At 37.4% G+C, this 24,064-nt stretch overlaps 1 protein-coding gene across 3 annotated transcripts in view; it reads left to right on the forward strand.

The window, feature by feature from the left end:
- The window catches only part of CEP120 (centrosomal protein 120), an 82,184-nt gene that overhangs the window by 27,095 nt on the left and 31,025 nt on the right, over nucleotides 1-24,064 (forward strand). For all 3 annotated transcript variants that reach the window (XM_070465101.1, XM_070465100.1, XM_070465102.1), the window contains exons 6-11: nucleotides 9,031-9,179; nucleotides 16,069-16,266; nucleotides 18,022-18,249; nucleotides 19,211-19,427; nucleotides 20,930-21,107; nucleotides 23,843-23,992. In XM_070465101.1, the coding sequence (XP_070321202.1) occupies nucleotides 9,031-9,179; nucleotides 16,069-16,266; nucleotides 18,022-18,249; nucleotides 19,211-19,427; nucleotides 20,930-21,107; nucleotides 23,843-23,992 (1,120 nt within the window). The remainder of the gene's footprint in view (nucleotides 1-9,030; nucleotides 9,180-16,068; nucleotides 16,267-18,021; nucleotides 18,250-19,210; nucleotides 19,428-20,929; nucleotides 21,108-23,842; nucleotides 23,993-24,064) is intronic.

Genomic DNA, 24,064 nt, shown 5'->3' on the forward strand with positions numbered 1-24,064 from the left:
GTGACTCAGCAGTGAAGTGAAGTCGCTCAGTTGTGTCCCCGTGGACTCTTTGCGACCCCATGGACTGTAGCCTACCAGGCTCCTCAGTCCATGGAATTTTTCAGGCAAGAGTACTGGAGTGGGTGCCATTTCCTTATTGCCTTGCTTCTATGGCTTTTATGCTTCTATGCTTCTATGGCAGCTTTCCTCTACAGGCATTTCCCACCACAGTCTCCTCCCTGACATCCCCTTGATCTGTCTCTCCGCAGTCAACAGCAGTCCTTGCCCTGGGATTGCTCCACAATCCCTAAACTCCAGCTCCCAGCCACTGTGCTTTTCAGGGGACTTGCGTCCCTGTCCAGGGTATGTATGGCTACAGCGAGGACTGTCTGATTCTCATTCCGTTTAGCCTGCCACAGTCAGCTGTTTCAGTGTCAGCCTTAAATGTTTCTTCTCTGACTCAGACAATTGCCCCGATATGGGGATTGGACTTCTGCTTCAGTTCCCCCACCTGCCGAGGTCCTACTGACACTCCTGTTTTTCCCCCTAGTTCCTTCCTCCTACCGAGTTTTGCATGGTTTATATATTCTTTTCCACTGGTCAGGTACTCCTGTCCACTCTCAGCTGGTATTCTGCATGCACTTCTGTGTTTGAAGGTGTAGTCCTGATGTATCCATGGAGAGAGATGTACTCCATGTCCACCTGCTCCTCCACCATCTTGTTCTTTCCTTTATAGACTTTTGATGATAGCCATTCTGACTGCTGTGAGGTGATACTGCATTGTAGTTTTGACTTGCATTTCTTTAACAATTTGCGATGCCGAGCACCTTTTCATGTGCCTCTTGGCCATCTGTATGTCTTCTTTGGAGAAATGTCTATATAGGTGCTCTATATAATGCCTATGTAGGCCCATTTTTAAAAAAGGATTTATTTATTCAGTTTTGGCTACACTGGGTCGTCTGCTGTGTGTGGGCTTTCTCTAGTTGTGGCAAGCAGGGACTACTCCTTGTTGCTGTGCATGAGCTTCTCATTGCAGTTGCTTCTCTTGTTCCGGAGCACAGGCTCTAGGCTTGTGGACTTTGGTATTTGTGGGGTGTGGACTCGGAAGTTGTGTTACATGGGCTTATTTGTCCCGTGGCCTGTGGGATCTTCCTGGGCCATGGATCGAACCTGTGTCCCCAGTGTTGGCAGGTGGATTCTTAACCACTATACCACCAGGAAAGCCCCTGCTGACCGTTGTTTTGATGGGGTTGTTCATTTTCTTGATACTGAGCTGCATAAGCTGTTTGTAAATTTTGGGGACTAATCCCATTTTGGTCACATCGTTTGCAAATATTTTCTGTCATTTTGTGGGTTATCTTTATGTTTTGTTCATGGTTTCTTTTGCTGTGCAAAAGCTTCTGTGTTGAATTAGGTCCCTTTTTTGTTTATTTTTTTAAGTTACTTTTTATTGGAGTATGGTCGATATAAGGTGTTAATTTCTGCTGTATGGCAGAATGAATCAGTTTTACACGTATGTAGATCCTCTTTTTTTTTAGGTGCTATTCCCATATAGGTTATTACAAAATATTGAGTAGAGTGCTCGGTGCTATGTAGTAGGACCTTATTAGTTATTTATGTTATATATCATAGTGTGTATATATCAATCACAATCTCCTTAGTTTATCCTTCCCCGCTTCCCCCTTGATAACTATAAATTTGTTTTCTATATCTGTGACACCATTTTTGTTCTGTAAATGGATGCATTTGTACCATGTTTTAAAATTCCACATATAAGCAATATCATATTTGTCTTTCTCTGACTTACTTCACTTAGTATTACAATCTTTGGGTCCATCCATGTTGTCACAAATGGCATTATTTGGATCTTTTTATGAATGAGCAATATTCCATTGCATATATGTACCACATTTTTTAAAAACCATTCCTTTGTCGATGGACATTTAGGTTGCTTCCATGTGCTGGCTATTGTAAATAGTGCTGCAGTGAACTTTGGGATGCATGTGTCTTTTCAAATTATGCTTTTTTCTGGACATTTGACCAGGAATAGGATTGCTGGATCATATAGTAGCTCTTTTTTTAGTCCATTGGTTTGTGTTTTTATTTCCGTTACTCTAAGAGACATATTGAAAAAGATACTTCTGAAATTTCTGTTAAAGAGTGTTTTCCCTATGATTTCCTGTTAACGGTTTTATATTATCTGGTCTTATGTTTAGGTCTTTAACCCATTTTGAATTTATTTTTGTGTTAGTGTTAGAGAATGTTCTTATTTCATTTTTTTACCAGTAGCTATCCAGTTTTCCCAACACCACTTATTGAAGAGACTTCTCTCTGTTGTATATTCTTGTCTCTCTTGTCATAGATTAATTGACTGTAGGTGTGTGGGTTTATTTCTGGGTGTTCTTTCCTGCTCCATTGATCAGCATTTCTGTTTCTCTGCCAGTGCCATACTGTTTTGATTGCCATAGCTTTGTAGTATGGTCTGAAGTTGGAGCGCTTGATTCCTCCAGCTTTGTTTTTCTTTCTCACAATTGTTTTGGCTCTTCAGGGTCTTTTGTGTCTCCATACAAATTTAAAAATTTTTTGTTCTACATCTGCAAAAAATGCCTTTGGTAATTTGATGGGAATTGCATTGAATCTGTAGATTGCCTTGAGTGGTATAGTCATTTTGAGAATATTGATTCTTCCAGTCCAAGAATTTGGTATCTGTTTTGTGTTATCTTTAATTTCTTTCATAAGTATTTTATGGTTTTCTGAGTACAGGTCTTCTGCCTCCTTAAGTGGGTTTATTCTAGGTATTTTTATTACTTTTGATATCATGAGAAGTGGAATTATTAATTTCTCTTTCTGATCTTTCATTGTTAATGTATTAAAATACAAGAGGTTCCTATGCATTAATTTTGTATCCTGCAACTTTACTGAATCCATTGTTGTAGTTTTCTGGTTGCATCTTTAGGATTTTCTATATATAGTGTCATGTCATCTTCTAACAATGATAGTTTTACTTCTTTTCCTATCTGGATTCCTTTTGTTCCTTTATCTTCTCTGACTGCCATGGCTAGGACTTCCAAAACTATGTTGAATAAAAGTGGTGATAGTGGATGTTCTTGTCTTGTTTCTGATCTTAGAGGGAATGCTTTCAGCTTTTCACTTTTATGAATGATGTTAGCTGTGGGTTTGTCATATATAGCCTTTATTATGTTGAAGTAAGTTCCCTCTTTGCCCACTTTCTGGAGAGTTTTCAGTCATTAATGGGTATTGAATTTTGTGAAAAGGTTTTTTTTTGTATCCCCTAATGTAAGCATATGATTTTTTAATATTTATTTATTCTTATTTTGGGCTGTGCTGTGTCTTCATTGCTGCATGGGCTTTCTCTAGTTGTGGTGAGCAGGGGCTGCTCTCTGAGGCGGTGCGCAGGCTTGTTATTGCGGTGACTTCTCTTGTTGCAGAGTCCAGGCTCTCGGGCCCACAGGCTTCAGTAGTTGCAGTTCAAGGGGTCTAGAGTGCAGTCTCAGTAGTTGCATGGGCTTTGTTGCTCCACGGCATGTGGAGTCTTCCCAGATGAGGGATCGAACCCGTGTCTCCTGCATTGGCAGGGGGCTTATTATCCACTGCACTACCAGGGAAGGCCCTGAGCATATGGTTTTTATTCTTCAGTTTGTTGATGTGATGAATCGTGCTGATTGATCTCCAGTACTGAAGAATCCTTGCATCCCTGCAATAAATTCCACTCGATTGAGCTGTGTAATCCTTTTAATATATTGTTGGATTCAGTTTGCTAGTATTTTGTTTTTTGTATCTCTGTTCATCAGTGATATTTGCCTGTATTCTTCCTTGGGTTTATCCTGCCTGGGACTCTCTCAGCTTCCTGGCCTTAAGCGAGTGTTTTCTTTCTCATGTTAGGGAAGTTTTCACGTATAATCTCTTCACATGTTTTCTTGGGCCCTTTCTCTTCTCCTCTGAGAACCCTGTAATGTGAATGAAAGTCGCTCAGTTGTGTCCATCTCTTTGCGACCCCATGGATTCTACAGTCCATGGGCTTCTCCAGGCCAGAATACTTCTGTGGGTAGCCTTTCCCTTCTCCAGAGGATCTTCCCAAGCCAGGGATTGAACACAGCTCTCCCACATTGCAGGCAGATTCTTTACCAGCTGAGACAAAAGGGAAGCCCAAGAATACTGCAGTGGGTAACCTATCCCTTCTCCACCAGATCTTCCCAACCCAGGAATTGAACCAGAGTCTCCTGCATTGCAGGCCGATTCTTTACCAACTGAGCTATCAGGGAAATAAATGTGAACGTTGCCTTTAATGTACCATGAGTCTCTTTGACTGTTCTCATTTGTTTTCCCTTTTTCCCCTTTATTCTGCTCTGCAGCAGCATATCCACCATATGTCTTCCAGCTCAGTTACCTGTTCTCCTGCCTCATTTAACTTGCCATTGATTCCTGTAGTATATTTTTCTTTTCAGTTCTTGTAATGTTGATCTCTGTTCTTTAGGTCTTCTGGCTCTTTATTAAACATTTCCTGTATCTTCTCATTCTCTGCCTTCATTCTGTTTTTAAGGTCTTGGACCATCTTTACTATCGTTACTCTGAATTCTTTTTTGTGTAGATTGTGTATCTCTACTCTGTTGTTCTTCTGGGGTTTTATATTTTTACTTAATCTGGGAGTTACTTCTCTGATGTCTCATTTTGTCTACTTTCTGTGATTGTGGTTTTCGTTCCACAGACTGCAGGGTTGTGAAAGTGAAGTAGTCATCATTGATTAGTCTTCTTGCTTCTGCTTTCTGACCCCTGGTGGATGAGGCCTAAGAGGCTTGTACAGACTTCCTTGTGAGAGAGACTGGTTCCTGCCCACTTATGGGTGGACCTGGTTCTTGACCATCTCGGGGGCAGGGCCTGGCAAGGGGTGTCTTTAGTGGGCAGCTGTGGGCTCAGAAAGACTTTAGGCAGCCTGTTTGCTGATTGGTGGGGCTGTGTTCCTGCTTTGTTGGTTTGACTTCAGGTATCCCAGCACTGGAGTCTACAGGCTGTTGGTTGGGGCCCAGATCTTGGGGAGAAAATAGCACCCTCCAAGAGGCTCACGCCAATGAGTACTCCCCAGAATTACTGCCACCAGTGTTTCTGTCTTTGCAGTGAGCCATACCCAAGCCCTGCTTCTGCCAGAGAGACTCTGATTCCAGCAGATAGGTCTGGCCCAGGCTTTTATGAGATCGCTGTTTATTTGTTTTTTACCCTGGCCGTGGTGTACAGGAGACCTTATGTGCATTCTCCGAGAGTGAAGTTTTTGTTCCCTCCAGTACTGTGAATTTCCTGTAATCAAACCCTGCTTGCTGAGTTGAAAGCCAGTTTGTTCTGAGGGCTCTTTCTGATACCAGACCTCCAGGCTGGGGAGCCTGACATGGGGCTCAGAACTTTCACTCCTGTCGGAGAACCTCAGGAATATAATTCTTTTCCAGTTTGTGAGTTGCCTGTCTAGTGGGGACTGCATTTTTATTTTATTGCATTTGTGCCTCTCCTGCCCTCTTGTGGCTTCTTCTTTGTCTTTGGATGTGGGATATCTTTCTTAGTAGGTTCCAGTCTTGTTGTTTTTTGTTTGTTTTGCTTGTTTTTTGGTTGATGATTGTTTATCATTTAGTTGCAATTTTGATTTTTTTTGAGAAGTGAGCTATGTACAATATTACTCCACAGTCTTGTCTCCATGCTGGTTAACTCTCTGTAAATGGTGTTTTAAATTTCAAATTCTACTTTATTCTTGGTCTGTGGGAAAGCAGTTGGCTTTTGCATGTTAACCTTGTCTGCTGCACTGTAATTGTTTATTATTAGTTCCAGGATTAGGGTTTTTTTCTTCTGGTTTTGGTTTTGGTTTTCCATAGATGGACATTCTGCACTTACCTGCAAACAGAGGCAGTTTAGTGTCTTTCTTCCCAGTCTGCAAGACTTTGTTTCCTTTCTTGTTTTACAGCCACAGCTAGGATTTCCAGTGTACTATTGAAAAGCAGAGTGAAAGGAGACATCCTTGCCTTGCTCTTGATCTTAGTGGGAAAGCCTCTCGCCAATAAGTATGATGTTAGCTGTAGATTTTTATAGATGCTCTTTATCAAGGTAAGGAGGTTACTTCCTATTTCTAGCTTACAGACAGTGTTTTGTCATGAGTAAGTGTTGGATTTTGTCAGATGCTTTTTCTGCATGTATTGATAAGATCATGTGAGTTTTCATCTTTAGTCTGTTGACATAGTGGGTTATATTCATGGCTTTTTGAATGTTCCCAGCTTTGTGTACCTTGAATAAATCTTATTTCATTGATTTATATAGTTCTTTTCATGTATTCAATTTGATTGTCTAATACTTGGTTGAGGATTTTTACATCTATGATCATGAGAGATGTAGGTCTGTTGTTTTCTTGTAATGTCTTTGCCTAGATTTCATATTAGGACAATGCCAGTGAGCGACTTCACTTCCACTTTTCACTTCCATGCATTGGAGAAGGAAATGGCACCCCACTCCAGTGTTTTTGCCTGGAGAATCCCTGGGATGGGAGAGCCTGGTAGGCTGTCGTCTATGGAGTCACACAGAGTTGGACACAACTGAAGTGACTTAGCAGCAGCAGCCCCATATAATGAGGCTTCTGACTGCTTCTGACTTGTGAAAAAAAATTGCAGAGCATTGGTATAATTTCTTCCAGAAATTATGGTGAATGTTAGGTAGAATTCACCAGTGAACCCATCTGGATCCAGTACTTTCTGTTTTATGAAGTTACTGATTCAGTTTCATCATACAGGCCTATTTTTAAAAAGAATTTTATGTTTCATCGAGGTTATCAAATTTGTGGACATAGAGTTGTTTATAGTATTCTTTAAACTTCTAATGTCCATGAAATCTATAATGATATCCCCTCTTTCATTTTTGATGATAGTAATTTGTGTCTCCCCGCACCCCCTCACATTAGGCTGGCTACATTATTACTGATCTTTTTCAAAGAGCCAGCTTTTGATTTTGTTATTGAAAATTTTTTTTCCATTGATTTCTTGGTTTCAGTTTCATTGATTTTGGTTCTGGTTTTTATTATTTCTCTTCTGCTTACTTTTAATTTTACTTGCTCCTGTTTTCTTAAGATGACAGTTTAGGTTATGCTTTTTTTTTTTTTTTGTCTTTCGGTATGCCTTAAAATTTTTAATTGAAAGATGGACCTGATATACTACTAATGCAGTGAGTGTTAAGGGGCAGGAGAGCATTCTGTTCAGAAGATCAGTTTCGGTCTTTTGGTGAAGATGTGTCCCCTGTACATTTTGGGCTCGTCTGACACTAGATTTTGGTTAGGCATCTTTGGCAGGAGTATCAAGATGCTCTGTTCTCATTGCATTGTGTTGGTTGGTGCACTATTTTGATTTAGTCTCATTACTGATGATGTTCACTTGATTATTTGATTAAGGCGGTGTGTGTCTGTGTTTTCCTTTGTAATAAATATTTTGTGGGGAAGAATTAGAAATTTAGAAAAGTATTTATTCCTTATACCTTCAATTTATTTATTTATATTATCTAAATATGGACTTACAGTTTTCTCTCAGTTTAGTGGATTATAATCTTTAACCATCATTATTTGTCACAGATTTGAGCATTAAGAACTTTTTTAATCATCTATTTTTTAGTACATCAGTAATTCTTTGAGGTTTTGGTTTTTTTTTTTTTGGCTATGAGAAGATAGTCTAAGTTCATCTTATACTTTCCCTATCTCAGTCCTGGATTCAGCTGTTTCTATAAGAAGCTGTGCTTCTTCTTAGAAAAGGATGACGTTTAGAAGGCAGGATTCAGCTGCCAGGTGTGCCAGTTGCTGTCGGGCTGTTGCCGTTCCCATGTATGTATACACATGGATATATATACTCACATGCACATATATCCTTTTGTATATTTATTTGTCCGTATTTATACCTAACAACGTATACTCACATTGAAATGTTCAGTCCTTTTAATCCTTCACCACAAGATTTATCCTAGTGTTTGCCCTTTCTGAGAATGAGTAATGAGACCCATCACAGTTAGTATTTTGACTTTTATTTAAGTACTTTATTAAAGTACTTGTCAGGTACTGTGCTAAGTGCTTTATTTTACTTATCTAATTTGATCTTCTCAACAGCAGTGTAAAAGATTTTCAGAAGAAAAACGAGACTAAAGGAGATGGTATAAGTTCCCCATACAAGCCACTGAATAGCAGAACTCTGGTTGGAACCTTGGTCTGTGTGACTGTGGTGTTTGTGCTCTTGATCATTAAGCTACTTTTAGCTAGTGCTGCCATAAGCATAATTCTTCAGGATTAACTCCTGAAGGAGTCAGGGTTTGCAGTGGTATACCATATGCATGTATAAAGTTTTGGTAAGCCCTGACATACTACCCTTCAAAAGGTTGAACTAGTCTGTGCCTACCAACATGGACAGTGCTGACTTGCTGGCAGCCTCCCTAACACTGAATGTTTTCTGTTACTTTAGTTTTATGTAGTTTCATTTTTCAACTTAATCAGTTGCAAAAACCCCTGTCCCTCTGCCATCTCTTCATAACAAAGCCTGTTTGTTTATATCTGTTCTTCTCGAAATTGTTTATTGTTTTCTGTTATTCTTAGAACACTGTCCAAATGTCTCAGCATGGTCTTCAGGAAGACTCTTTATGATATGGCCTCTCTCTTTCTGTACCTGAGTCTTTGCACTGTGGTCCAGCATGCCACACCTGTTTCAGTTCTCTAACCACATCCTTTGTCTTGCCTCTGAGGTTTTGTATGTATCGTTTCTTTTCCCTAGAATACCTTTCCCTCTATAGTCACTTTGCTCTTTTCAGCCAGGTTTTGCTTGTTTTTCAGTTCACAGTTTAGATTCATTTCCTTCAGGCAACCTGTGATGCCTTTTCTATGTGGTTTATTAAACTGAAGTCAAACGAAACCTTACTGAGGTATTGACTGGATCTGTGAAAATGGCCAAGTAAATGAAAAAGTATAACTGGCTTTCAAACTCTTATACTAGTTTATGGCAAACTACAATGTAGTTAATTGTGTTTTTTTCCATATAGTACCTGCCAGCCTGTCTGGACTTGACCCAAAGGACATTGTGGCAGTGCTGAATGAGGAGGGAGGCTACCATCAGATCGGACCAGCAGGGCGCTGTACCGACTTCTTCATCATGTCAGTGACCATAGCATTCGCCACCCAGTTGGAGCAGGTGAGACTGGTGATTCACGAAGAATCTGAAAACATTTTATTTTTAAAATCTGTCTTTTAGGTATTGAAAAGACTTGTAAGTAGACTTAAAAAATAATTTAGAATAATGTTTTCTTTCACATCAGAAAACATTTTTGTTTCAGGAAAAGAATAAATAGGGATGATCTTGGTAGTAAGAGAATAAATTAAATCTCTTAGAATTTAGAAGAAAGACCATGAGTAAACTTTGTTTTACATTGTATTGTGTGACATTGTTAGGGCTGGTATGAAATGATTCCCCTTCCTCACCCCCACCCCCAAGTATTAAATTATTTACTTTTTGGAGAAATGTATAATGTTGGGAACATTGTCTCAGTCATACCTTAATAGCTGTCAGGTCTGGGATTCAATTTTACTCTATTTACAGACTAATAAATTATCCCAAATGCTGCCAGAAGATAGTAGATTCTTAGATCGGGGATAAAGGAGTATATTACTCTCAGCCCAGCAAACAAGATGACTATCAGTGTATTTCTTTCAGTTTCTTCTACCCCAAGTACCGTGGCGGTGACATAGAGGGACCTAGGTGGTTTCTCCACACTCACTGGTATGTCACAGTTTAGGAATAGAGAATCTAGGGAATGTACTACTTTCAGCATAAGCAGTGCTAGTCTCTGTCTGGGAAGACAAGTCACAAGGTTATGAGTTGCACAGTAGTGAGGGCCTCACAGTCTTGGTGCACAGTAAGGATGTACAACCAGGATGAATTCTGGCAGTATTCAGGCTTATTTGTTAGTTTGTAAACAAGGTAATATCTAACCGCAGAATGTGTGGAGATGTTTAAGGCCCATGGCTGATTATCTCTTCCCATCAATGGCTCAGCACACAACAGTAGCTGAGATCCTTTTCAGGATCAAGTGCAGTTTTTTTGGTATTGATCTATAGTGTGTGAAGTAATGTTTTTAAAAAATAGAGACTATAACTTACGACTTTACATTTTTATCATACTATTCACTTTCTTAGAGGTATACATTTTCCAGATAATCCACATGCATAAGTGAAATATGAGTTAGTGACCACACTAAATCTTTGTAAGGTTTGTCAGGTAAAGATTTTTCCTAGGAAATAATATTTAGCTTTGTCACACTGAATGCATGCCCACTGCACAAAGTACTTTTATATATGCATTTTCTTTGAGCATTTCTTTGAGAAAGAGTAATATTCTTTCTCTCCCAATTTGGTCCTGTTATTTTCTCATTAACACTTTGTATGTGCTTTTGTCTTTCTCCATCAGTTTCCTTATTTTTTTCTTTTCTTCATAAAACTGCTTGTTGATTGCCCTGCTTAATATGCCTTACTGGTTGGGGGGAAAGCCAGCTACCTATTGTCTGTTCATTAATCACATTAGATACACATTAGATAATGATCCTATTGTATTTTTATTATGTTATTAAATACCTGCAAAGTATTTAAAATCACTACTTTATTTTTAAAAATATTTTTTCAGCTTCCCTGGGAAGGCATAATTGTTAATATTTATCAGTCAACTTACTTTTGTTATGTTTTGTGAAATACTTTGCTAATGTTGGGTTTAAATGTACCACAACTTTAGGAGGTTATTAGTTTTACTTTTGAGATAAGGAAACCAACTCTTGAGAAAGTTCTGTAACTAGTAAATATACTTAGGAATTTCCAGCCATAGGGTCACTTTCCACATTCTGTTGTTGCTGTATTTTGCTCCCTCTGAAGGAGTTTTGGAGTAAGATCAATTTGAGCTAGAGTCTCATTCTCATACTAACTAGCTTCTTTAATTTAGGGAACTTACTTAACCTTTCTCAGGCTTGAATTTTCTTGGTTGTGTGGTATTGGTACTACCAGCTTTGTGGGTGTGTGTGAGGAATGAAATAAAACTAACGTGCTTAATATGTAGTTTGTATGTGTGAAGCTATACACACATACCTGGTGAAAGCTAATCGACCTATTTGAATCCACCACTAAAACTAATTCAGTTCTTCGTAATACGAAGGAACTGATTAGGAGAAATCACTCAGCTTAGTTAAAAATATAAAACAAGCTTGTCTGGCAAGCTATTTGAAATCTCTGATAAAAATTAAGCTAAATATGTAACTCCTAAGATTAAACAGAAAATTACCATAGAACTCAACAATTTCACTACTGGGTATATATCAAAAGAATTGAAAACAAGGTATTCAAATAAAAACTTATACGTAAAATTCATAGCGGCATTATTCACAATCCCAGAATTTCACAGAAATAACACAGTGACCATCCATGGATGAATGGATTAATTATACACACACCCACAATGGAATATTAGTGGAATATTATTCAACTGTAAAACAAATGAGGTACTGATCCATGCTACAACAAGGATGAATGTTGCAAGCATGCTGAACAAAACAAGCCATATATGAAAGGCCACATACTGTGTGATTCCATTTATAAAAAAGTATCCAAACAGGGCAGACTCAGAGAGACAAAAAGCACATTTGTGATTTCCAGGGGTCGGGAAAGTTGCAGGGGCGTGGAATGGGAGTGGCTGCTTAATGGTTCTGGTGTTTCTGCTTGGGGTGATGGAAAAGTTCTGGGACAAGGTAGTGGTGATGGTTGCACAATATTGTGAATGTACCTAATGTTACTGAAATACACAGTATTTAATGGTTAAAATGTTAAATTTTCTGTTACAGGTATTTTACAATAATTTTTTAAAACACAAAAAATTAAGCCCAGTAATTTATTCATACTCTGATATTGCTTAGTATTACTTGTTTGCTTTTTTTTTTTTTTTTTTGGACTAGCCCAAGGATTTTTAAAAATAGCATTTTAGCTGTCTTCTCAAGTTAGTCAAAGGCCTTGTGAGAAAACATTTAGTAATAAATAAAGAAACATATTTTTCAGATGCAGATAAGGGACTTAGAATACTGATACTATAAAGTAGTAGAATGGAGGAGTGAGATTAGAATAAAAATACTGGATGATAATAATCTTACCTCCTTTTTAAATAGTGAAATTAAGGGTAAACAAAACAAAACTGTTTCTAAATCCAAGGGTGATAAAGGATTTTTAAAAGCATCTCTTCCCTTAATGGGAATTACTTGTAAGTGTACTATGAAATATAAAAGGGCTATCTTTATTTCTTAAAAGTTTTGTTGCTTCCTGATTACAGAAGAAAGTAAAAGAAAATGAAAGTCTCTTTTAAGTAAACTCAAAAATAATCACCCATAAGGGCAGAATATTTTTTCCTCAGATATTTTTCCATTCATGTAACAGTTGACTATGTGCTAAGTAGAATTGCAGAAGTGAACATGTATTATTTCTTTTAACCCTTTACATAACCATAGGAGACGTGGAGCTGCAGTGATTAAGTACTTGTCTAGTCTCAAGGCAAGCCATTGGTAGAACCAAGGTTGAGGACTGGGGAGTACTCCAGAATTTGTTCTTAATAATTACAATATTGGTAGTTTTTGATTATGCTTTTAGATATGATTAATGATTAAAATCTAATCAATTAAACAAACACATTTTAAAGTATAGGATTAAAGTAATAACATATATAATAATACAGAGGTCCGTGACATTGTACAAGAGGCAGTGATCAAGACCATCCCTAAGAAAAAGAAATGCAAAAAGGCAAAATGGTTGTCTGAGGAGGACTTACAAATAGCTATGAAAAGAAGAGAAGTGAAAGGCAAAGAAGCTGCCATATGACCCAGCAATCCCACTTCTGGGCATACACACCGAGGAAACCAGATCTGAAAGAGACACGTGCACCCCAGTGTTCATCGCAGCACTGTTTATAATAGCCAGGACATGGAAGCAACCCAGGTGCCCATCAGTAGACGAATGGATTAGGAAGCTGTGGTACATATACACCATGGAATATTACTCAGCCATTAAAAAGAATTCATTTGAATCAGTTCTAATGAGATGGATGAAACTGGAGCCCATTATACAGAGCGAAGTAAGCCAGAAAGATAAAGACCATTACAGTATACTAACACATATATATGGACTTTAGAAAGATGGTAACGAGAACCCTATATGCAAAACAGAAAAAGAGACTCAGATGTATAGAACAGTCTTGTGGACTCTGGGAGAAGGCGAGGGTGGGATGTTTCAAGAGAACAGCATTGAAACATGTATATTATCTAGGGTGAAACAGATCACCAGCCCAGGTTGGGTGCATGAGACAAGTGCTCGGGCCTGGTGGACTGGGAAGACCCAGAGGGATCGGGTGGAGAGGGAGGTGGGAGGGGGGACTGGGATGGGGAATACATGTAAATCCATGGCTAATTCATTTCAATGTATGACAAAAACTACTGTAATGATGTAAAGTAATTAGCCTCCAACTAATAAAAATAAATGGAAAAAAAAGAAAAGGAAAGATAACCCATTTAAATGCAGAGTTCCAAAGAATAGCAAGGAGAGACAAGAAAGGCTTCCTCAGTGATCAGTGCGAAGAAATAGAGGAAAACAATAGAATGGGAAAGACTAGAGATCTCATCAAGAAAATTAGAGATACTAAGGGAACTTTTCGTGCAAAGATGAGTACAATAAAGGACAGAAATAGTATGGACCTAACAGAAGCAGAAGATATTAAGAAGAGGTGGCAAGAATACACAGAGCTATACAAAAAAGATCTTCACGACTCAGAAGTAGCAGAAGTAGATGTTCTTCTGGAATTTCCTTACTTTCTCTATGATCCAACAGATATTGGCAATTTGATCTCTGGTTCCTTTACCTTTTCTAAATCCAGCTTGTACATCTGGTAGTTCTCGGGTCACATACTGTTGAAGCCTAGCTTGAAGAATTTTGAGCACTACCTTGCTTCATGTGAAATGAATACAGTTGTACAGTAGTTTGAATATTCCTTGGCATTGCCCTTCTTTGAGATTGGAACGAAAACTGACCTTTTCCAGTCCTGTGGCCACTGCTGAATTTTCCAAATTGGCTGGCATGTTCAGTGCAGCACTTTCACAGCATCATCTTTTAGGATTTTAAATAGCTCAGCTGGATTTCCATCACCTCCACTTGCTTGGTTTGTAGTAATGCTTCCTAAAGTCCACTTGACTTCACATCCCAGGATGTCTGGCTGTAGGTGAGTGAGCACACCGTAATGGTTATATGGGCCACTAAGACCATTTTTGTCTTTGTTAATTCTTGCCGCCTCTTCTTAATCTCTTTTACTTCTGTTAGGTCCTTGCTGTTTCTGTCCTTCATTGTGTCCGTCTTTAAATGAAATGTTCCCTCAGTATCTTCCAGATTTTCAATCTATACCTCCATTCTTTTTCCAAGATCTGAATCATCTTTAGTATCATTACTCTGAATTCTTTTTCACATAGATTGCCTATCTTCACTTCGCTTAGTTACTGTTCTGGGGTCTTATCTTGTTCCTTTGTCTGGGACAAATTCTTCTGGTATATCATTTTGTCTTCCTGTGATTTCAGTTTCTCTTCCACAGGCTGTAGGATTATAGTTCTTTTTTGCTTCTGCTTTCTGCCTGTGGTGGATGAGGCCAGCCCAAGGGGCTTGTGCAGGCCTCCTGGTAGGAAGGACTGGTCCCTGCCTATTGGCTGGTGGAGCTGGGAGTCATCCTTTGGTGGGCAGGGCCATATTAAAGGCTATGTTTAGTGGGCAGCTGTGGGCTCAGAAGGCCTTTATGCGGCTTATCTGATAATTGGTAGGGCTGTGTCTCGCCCTGTTCATTGCTTGACTTGTTGCATCCCAGCACTGGAGCCTACAGGCTATTGGGTGGGGCCAGGTCTTGGTTAAAAAATGGTGGCCACGAGGAGGGCTCACACCAATGGGTACTCCCCAGAAATACCACTGCTGGTGTCTTTATCCCTGCAGTGAGCCGCATCCATCCCACCTGTCACACCTTCACAGGACGCCCTGCAGCGTCAGCAGTTAGGTCTGGCCCAGGATCTCATGAAGTCACTGCCTTTTCCCATGTTCCTGGTGTGCCCGAGACCTTGTGTGCATCCTCCAAGAGCGGAGTTTCTCTTTTCCCTGGTCTGTGGATTTCCTGTGAGCAGACTTTGCTGGCCTTCAAAGCCAGGTGCTCTGGGGCTTCTCTCAAGACCAGCCCTCCACATTGGGGAGCCTCATGTGGGAGAACTTTTGTGATATAATTATTTTCCAGTTTGTGGGTTGCCCACCTAGGGGTATGGAATTTGATTTTATCATGATTTTCCCTCTCCTACCCCCTTGTTGTGGCTCCTTCTTTGTCTTTGGATGTAGGATATCTTTTTTGGTATGTTCCAGTGGTTTTTCTTCCTTTCCCCGCCCAGTGGTTGTTTAGCAGTTGTGAATTTGGTGTTTTTTTGAGAAGAGGTGAGCTCAAATCCCTCTACTCCACCACCTTGTTCCACCCTCAGTAAACATTTCATTGGTGAAGGGCTCCATATCCCCCCTGCAATAGCTCTTTATAGTGGGTGGAAGATAGCCTTTTGTAGCTGTTAATTTACATGTCTCCAAGTTTTGTAGGAATAATTAAAAAACCATTTTTTTTCTTTCATCAAAAGCCCTGGATTGAGAATTTATAAGGAAAAGTTCAGTGTCAAATATTTCACTACTTTCTTCTAAAATAATATTTATGGACTTTTCATGGACTAGTTAAATGAAATGTGAACTCTAAAACAAGTGTTATGTTATACAACATAAATGTATAAAAATATTTTAGTTTCATTTTGCTTGTCTAAGTAAACCTTTAAAAATTAAAACTAGTAACTTAGTAGCAATTTGGCAGAGATTTAGAAATTTTGAGTTACTAATTTAAGGCCTGAATTAAAAATCATTTTAGCAAATGTTTTTGGAGTTTATCAGACATCTATAAGCATGTTTAGTGGCTTATAAAGTAATAATCTTTTTTCCCCCCCTTAAATGTTTAGTTAATTCCATGTACCATGAAACTTCCAGAAAGACAGCCTGAGTTTTTCTTTTATTATTCTTTACTGGGAAATGATGTTACAAATGAACCCTTCAATGATTTGATCAACCCAAACTTTGAGCCAGAGAGAGCATCTGTTCGTATCCGGAGCAGTGTAGAAATTCTTCGTGTTTACCTGACTCTTCATTCTAAACTACAGGTAAGTACAGCAGAAAATTGTTTCCAATTAGAGCTTATTTTTTTGTAAGCATTAAAGAGGTGCCTAAACTCTCTTGTTTCTGAAGTATATACCATCTTTCTACCACATCTTATTTTTTTAGGAATTATCCTGACTTGTAAGTCATAAGATGATAGTTATTTCAGAATGTTAGGAGATGTAACATTTTAGTTATTTTGAAAAGAGGTAGGTCAGTTATCAATCATTTATCATATTCAATAACAAATCATACCTGGAACTCAAACCTGTGAGCATCAGGCAGGTTTCATTATTGTTACTGGAGATTAGCTGTTACCATACAGATCACACTCTAGAGTTCAGAATTTATAAACCTTTTTGCTATTAAAGCAAAGAGATAATAAAACAACTTTTTAAAACCTGTCCTTGAATTAAGTAATTTTGTAAACCAATTTTAAATAGGACTTTATTTTTTAGAAAAGTTTCTCTAATCTGAAATTACTTCTTTGTTCATTATGATTAGCTTTAATCAGACTGAAATGGGTGGTGAAGTGTAGGGTGGGGTAGTCCTTTTTTTATACTAAAGTGATTCAATAGAGCTTGTACTTTGAGTGGATAGTACAAAAAGCATAAAGAAATTTTAGTGGAACTAAATTTTAGAGGTGGTTGCTAAATCCAAGGTATTTAGAATGTTGACGATTATATAAAATGATGAAGGAAAAAAGTAGTTTGATCTTATATCTAACATATTCCTCACCAAACTATTGACTTACATATCAATTTGATTCTTATGGACTTGTAAGTCATAAAAATCCTTTCTTTCTAGCCCGTTAAAAATATCACACTTAATAACATTAAGACTGACATTAGAATTAAAAATATTTTTATGTAATGATTGCATATTGTTCATGTGAATAGTAGGTTTGCTGAGGCTTCAGTGTAGTAAGGGAAAAGAATAGTTATGTAACACATACCTGGAACAGCCATGTTTTTTTTTTTTTTTTTTTTTCTTTTTTGGTAGTTTCCAAAGGTGGTAATGTCCAAGTTTTGATTAGCTAGCAGTGATTCACAGTACATTCCATCTCAGTGATATTCTCTTTTATCTTTTACTGTTAAGCACTGTTTTATATAGAGAGTTTGAAAAGCAAGAAAAAAGAAAGATTCATAGTGTTTTATGGGTGAATAAAACAGAATTATTTGAAGTTCTTTAGTTCAAATAGGGCTGGATCCACTCACTTAGTTTTTAAGAACTGTGCTTAAATTAATGTTATAATGAAAAGAGAAAAGAATTGTGGATGTATTTCTGTTTAAATTCATGTATTCATGATACAGTTTGCATATGTACAATAAGATAGTATAGTAAAATATTAAAGTAACCATAGCTCACCAAGGAGACAGAAAAGAGAACAAGAAGTAACATGTAATGTCTATGGATGATGATGATTCATGTTGAGGTTTGACTGAAAACAACAAAATTCTGTAAAGCAATTATCCTTCAATTAAAAAATAAATTTAAAAAAAAGTAACACATAGGAGTAAACAATACTGAAAGGAAAAGTGAAAAGAATTAATAACTTTATTATTGAGTTCTGGGTAACTTTATGCTTTATCAACAGTTTTAGCAATCAGGTATGAGAATCTTAGTCACTGGCAGTCAGTAAGATAACCTGCATTCTGCTTTCCTTCTCTGAATCATTTTATAACTTTGTTGTTAAGTTTGTGTGTTTAGGATAAAGGAGAAAGTGTAAATTCTGGTTTTGACTTTCGCTTTCATATTAGATCCATCTCTGCTGTGGAGATCAGTCACTTGGAAGTACAGAAATACCCTTAACCGGACTACTGAAAAAGGGTAGTACAGAAATCAACCATCGCCCAGTCACAGTTGAGGGTGCTTTTATCCTTGACCCTCCAAACCGAGCCAAACAAAAGCTTGCGCCTATTCCTGTGGAGTTGGCCCCCACGGTGGGAGTGTCTGTGGCTCTGCAGAGAGAAGGCGTGGACGCCCAGGCAAGTAGCAGCCCGCCTTCCCCTCCTCCAGCTTCTCTGATACGTCGCTCATGATTAGTTACAAAAGTCGAATTTCAGATGCATCATCTCTCATAAGAGAGTATTTATCACTCTTAATCGTGGTCTTCATTATACGATAACCCCTTCTCTAAAAAGACCCTTCTAAACAGTGCTGTGGCTTCTGCCATGGTTCATAAGTGACTCTGCCCAGAGTCTTTGAGTCCAGTTTTCTCACATAGTGGAAACCATCTCCCACACTCCAACTCACCATCAGTGACCACGGGACTCTGGTGGAAGAGACTGTTTTTAGACCTGGTTTCTGGGGATCTGCATTAATAGATCTTTTTTAGTTGACTCAGCCTTAGCTAAGTTTCTCATTTCCTTAGTGCTTCACAGTCCTCATACTGTCTCCAGGCAATAGAAACATTTATTTGAATGTAGATGTTTTTTGATTATATATAGCCCTTGAGTCAACTTTAGCATCCTGTTCTTTTAAAGAACTGATTTTTATGTAGACTCTGAACTAAAGTAAGAATTTAAAAGGACACATACGCATGTATTTTTGGAGGATAGTGAACCAAAGGAAGAAAATCATACTAGACTTCTGGTTTTTGTTTGTTTTGGTTTTTGTTTGTTTTCTAGTAATGTGGACCTCCTTTGTATTGCTTTGGTAGGAATAACCATTCTTGGGGACACCTATGCCTGACTTCCTTTATTGAACATCCCTTCTTAGGATGCATTTTGATACTGAGCTCTGGATATCATATTTCCTTCCTGTTCATCTCCCTTTTTCTGGTCCTAGATGCTATAAGAAAATATGCAAATTATGAAGAAAAATAGACTAGGAATATCCAAACTGGGAAAGGAAGCTATTTAAAAAAAAAAAACAACATCACGTTTTTTGCTTAATTATGAAGGAAAGTTCTTTGCAAATTATACTTTATTTAAAAATTGTTTTTAGTCTTTAATTGAATTAAAGACCCAGAATGAACATGAGCCACACCATTCAAAGAAGAGAGTTTTAACCCCCATAAAGGAGAAGGCACATACCGGGCTGCAGTCACCAAGCGGGTCCCCTGCTCCACCTCACAACCAGTCACCTCCAACCAAAGACGATGCGACAGAAAGTGAAGTGGAAAGCTTACTGTATGATAAGGACACAAAACTCAATCCAAAGGGTAAGATGTTCTTTTCACAGATCTTTTAGGTATAGATTTTTTGGCCATCTGATAAATGACTGTGAGAGTTTTCATGGGTGCTAAGTAAAAACTATAAGTTTCTTTTAAAGAGCCAGTAATGTGTAGTGATGTGTTTTGTTTTGTTTTTTTTTAAATCAGTTTAAAGTAATTGCAACTTATATAACTTCATAATAGAATTTGCTAACAGAAAATTTTTCATTGACTTTCATACTAGAAATAGTCTCTTATTCAAAGGAAATTAAAGAATATAGTTCTTTGAAGTAGATTTTTAGCAATCTCAAATTCATTGGAATTTTAGAGAAGAGATACTGCCTCTTACAGTAAACTTAAAATAATCACTTTTGATCTTAAAGTTGAGACAGTTTGAGAATACATATTTATCTGTCTTATATAATTTTTCTACCTGTTACCTAAGAATCTGTAGTTAAATTTAGTAGTATAAATTGTAAGAGCAGTGGTGGATTAGGAATTAGAAGTTTGGGTACAAGTTGTAAGTGTTTCCATAAGTAGCTATAGGACTTGAGCCATTCACTAAACATCTGTGATATATAATAGGATTGGAATAGATATCTCTGTCTTTTCAGTTTTGAAAGTTTTTATTGGAGTGTAGTTGATTTACAGTGTTGTGTTAGTTTCAGGGGTACAGCACAGGGAATCAGCTGAACATATATCTACTCTCTTTGAGATTCTTTTCCCAAGGCTATTACAGAGTATTGAGTTCCCTGTGCTAGACAGTAGGTCCTTAATAGTTACCTGTTTTATATATAGTAGTGTGTATATGTTAGCCCATGTCCCAATTTATCTCTCCCCCCACTTTACCGCCTGGTGACCATAAGTGTGTTTTTTACATCCGTGACTGTATTTTCCGTTATGTAAATATGACCATTTGTACCACTCTTTGTAGATTCCACATATAAGTATTATCATTGATACTTGGTTGTCAAGTTTTATTTTGTTAGACTATGTCATATGTGTCTAAAATAACCAAGCTACTTAAAAAAAAAAAAAGGATGTAATTATTTACATAATTACTATAAAATACTGATGTATATGTGCAGTAAGTCTCGAACACAATCTTTGCCATACTAAGTTTTAGTCACCTGCTTCTTAGAAATAAGTTAGTGCCAGGCTGCTGTCAGACATTGCTGCCTCAGCACTATATGCTTTTTAAGTTCTGCACATCTTGAGAATGAGAATAAGGGTTTTTTTGTTTTGTTTTGTTTTTTTACCCCCACAGTTCTGTGATGGGAATTAAACATCTTGAGAATGAGAGTAAGGTCTTTTTTTCCCATAGTTCCATGATGGGAATTAAAGCCTACATAATTTTGGACAAATCACTTGGAAGTTTATGCTTCAGTTCATATGTTTATTTAGTTATTTAGTTGAGTCTTTAAGATTATATCTTTAAATTACTGAGTAACTTAAGAGAACTTGTTTGCAAATGAAATTTTTTTTTTTTTTAATTTTTATGTTCACCTTAGCTGTCAGTTCTTCTGTACCTGCAATACTGGCCCAACCAGTGACAGCATCTGTTGCTTCAGAAACAGCCTCAGGACAGAAGATTGCTGTTCCTGCAACATCACATCATTTTTGCTTTTCAATAGACTTGAGGAGTATCCATGATTTGGAGGTTGGCTTTCCAATCAACTGTATACTAAGGTATGATTTGATTTTGTTTCAGAGTGTTATTTTCTGAGAAGAAATGCCTTTTCTGTATTTGGGGTGTTGCAGACAATGTCACCAAAGAAATTATTACATTTGTTAAATCAGTGGACCAGAAGGATTAAAGCAGTTATGTCCTATGGCTTTGAAGATAATGGAGGGTGGCATTGATGGTATGAAGGGTAGTTAATCTTGCCTATTCTGATATAGTAATTATAGGTATTTTACAATACTTGTTAATGTTCTGTTTCAAAATACACTGACTCTTGAACTTAAAATGTCTTGTTTCTGGAAAAGTTGCCACAGTTCAAAATACTTGGATGTATAGTATCTGATTTTTCTATAAAATTGCATTATAATGGAAGGTTATATTCCTGATATCTACCTTTTATATGTATGAATCTAAAAACCATACCTAATGAACTGGAAGTGGAATGTGTCCACACTGTTGAGAGAATTGAAATTCAGTCTGTTAAATGACTTTAGGCAGTGGCTTGTTTTTAATATTACATTTTCATAGACTTTTCAGCTGATAAATATATTAAATGTAATATGATTGTGTGTTTTAGTTTGGAGTCTTTAGGTTCTTATAAATTACTTTGGAGCAAGCAATAGCATTTGTAATAACATTTTTGGTCTTTATGTGACTAACACGCAAAAAATTAGAAAATTTTTCTCTCATCTTGGATTACCATTCCAAAGAACTTCATCAACTTTTTGTTGCTTCCTGCTGTTGTTTGAGGCACGTCTGCCCTTCAGATGCCCAAGTGAACTCCTTGTGTGTGTGTATGCTTATTTCTTTCTGACTCTGTGATCCTGTGGACTGTATCCCGCCAGGCTCCTCTGTCCATGGGATTCTCCAGGCAAGAATACTCGAGTGGGTTGCCATTTCCTTCTTCAGGAGATCTTTCCTATCCAGAGATCAAACCCGGGTCTCCATCATTGGCAGGTGGATTCTTTACCACTGAGTCACCCAGAAAGCCTTAAGTCCACTCCTATTGTATCTAATCTTACAGTTCTTTTGATCGTTTATCAAATTGCTTCCAAAGTCCTCTGAGCTTTGGTGTGAATAAAGGACAGAATCAAAGGGACCCAGCACTGAATGTGACAGTGAAGTCGTAGAATGGAAGTCTATCCTCACAGCTTAAGTTCTGCCTATTACTTCATGTTAAAGGCTGAGAATCATGGCTGAAAGACTGTTTTTATTTAAAAATTGAAAGCCTAGAAAAGGTTTCCTCTTATAGACATAGCTTTTCTCACTGGGTTTATGTAATATAGAACTATTGCTTTTTCTGTTTTGCTCCTAGTGGAGAAACTGGTTTTAGAGATGATGTTGGCCAGAAGCACAGGGGTGATCTAAAATTGGATGAAGGATTTCCCTGGTGGTCCAGTGGTTAAGACTACACACTTCCACTGCAGGGGCATGGGTTCAGTCCCTGGTCAGGGTGCTAAGATCCCACATGCTTGTGGTACAGCCAGAAAATAAAATAAATAGAATAGATGTTTTGAGGGAAAGTCTTGAACAAGCCCACTTAGAAAGCACACATTAGTTTTTGTGTTTCCTGATTGCCACAGGCCCATTTGTTTAATCATCAAGTGATTACAGTAAGCCAGCAGTTTGCCCAGTATCAGGGCAGGGGGCATATAGACAAAGAGCTCAACCTAGTGAAGAAGACAGATTCAGAAATATGTTAATAAATGAGGGAGGCCAGTATTATAGTGCACTTGACAAAGAAAAGTGGAAAGAATATTCTGCCCCAAGGAAATAGTTAGAATCCACTTCATACTCTGTAGAAATTATTTGATCAGTTTAAATCCTAGTTTTGTCAATAAACAACAAAGTATCAGATGAAATTTGAGTGAGCATTACAATATCTTTATATTTGACTTTAAATACAAAATAAGTTCAGCAGTAAGCCAGGCATTCTTCTGTTTAATCTGGTGTGACTTATGTTGAAAGAAATAATGTTATGTCAATCTTTGATTCTTTTGTAGTATATTCTCAGTTCAGAGACAAAACACTATGACTGCATCCTTTAGGAGTTGACTAAGGGTTTTTTTAGCCCATAAAAAAATCAGGACATTATTATATAAAGGAAAATAAGTTTAAAAATTGAACTTAGCAAGCATTTCTTGACAGTATACTGTATCACAAAAGGTGTTCCTTGGAGTGCAAAGGTGGAAATGATAAGAACTGTGCCCTCAGGAATTCTTTTTTCCCCACATTTTAGTTTTATTATTTCTTCATAAGAATATTTTTGAAGTATAACATTGGGTGAATTTAATGTGTACAGCAGGTTAATTTGCTACATTTATACACCTCAAGGGTACCAGCACTGTCTTTGTTTAAGGGATTCATTTTCACTTCTAAATCTTTGTCTTATTGAGAATTTATCAAAGTGACTCTCTTCCTTAATTAGTATATTGCCTTCAAATTACAGTATTCTCCTTCTTCCCCAGAGCATCATTTGAAGATGACTTGTAAAGCAACTTTGGAAGCCAGTGCTGGGCAAATACTGCATTTTTTTTCTGTAATCTCGGAAATTTTTTTCTGTTAATATTGAAAATATTTGTATAATTTTAAAGTTGGTGATAGTAAAGCCATAAGGTATTTGTATCATTTATCTATTAAAATTTATTTGCTCATAATATTCATATTGTACTCTCTTTTTCACAGATTATAAATCTCATCTGTACACTGCTTTAAGATTTTTGTTTTTCTTAAATTCTAGGTACTCATATCCTTTCTTTGGAAGTGCAGCTCCTATTATGACTAACCCTCCTGTAGAAGTTCGGAAAAACATGGAGGTTTTTCTTCCCCAATCTTACTGTGCATTCGATTTTGCAACTTTGCCTCATCAACTCCAGGATACCTTCCAAAGGTAATGTGTACATGATAGTATTTTTTTCAAATCAACTCTCGAAAATTTGTATCTTATTGACAAGAGGAATTC

Source organism: Odocoileus virginianus, chromosome 3 (assembly GCF_023699985.2).
Source record: "Odocoileus virginianus isolate 20LAN1187 ecotype Illinois chromosome 3, Ovbor_1.2, whole genome shotgun sequence".
In the NCBI taxonomy this organism is placed as follows: Eukaryota; Metazoa; Chordata; class Mammalia; order Artiodactyla; family Cervidae; genus Odocoileus; species Odocoileus virginianus.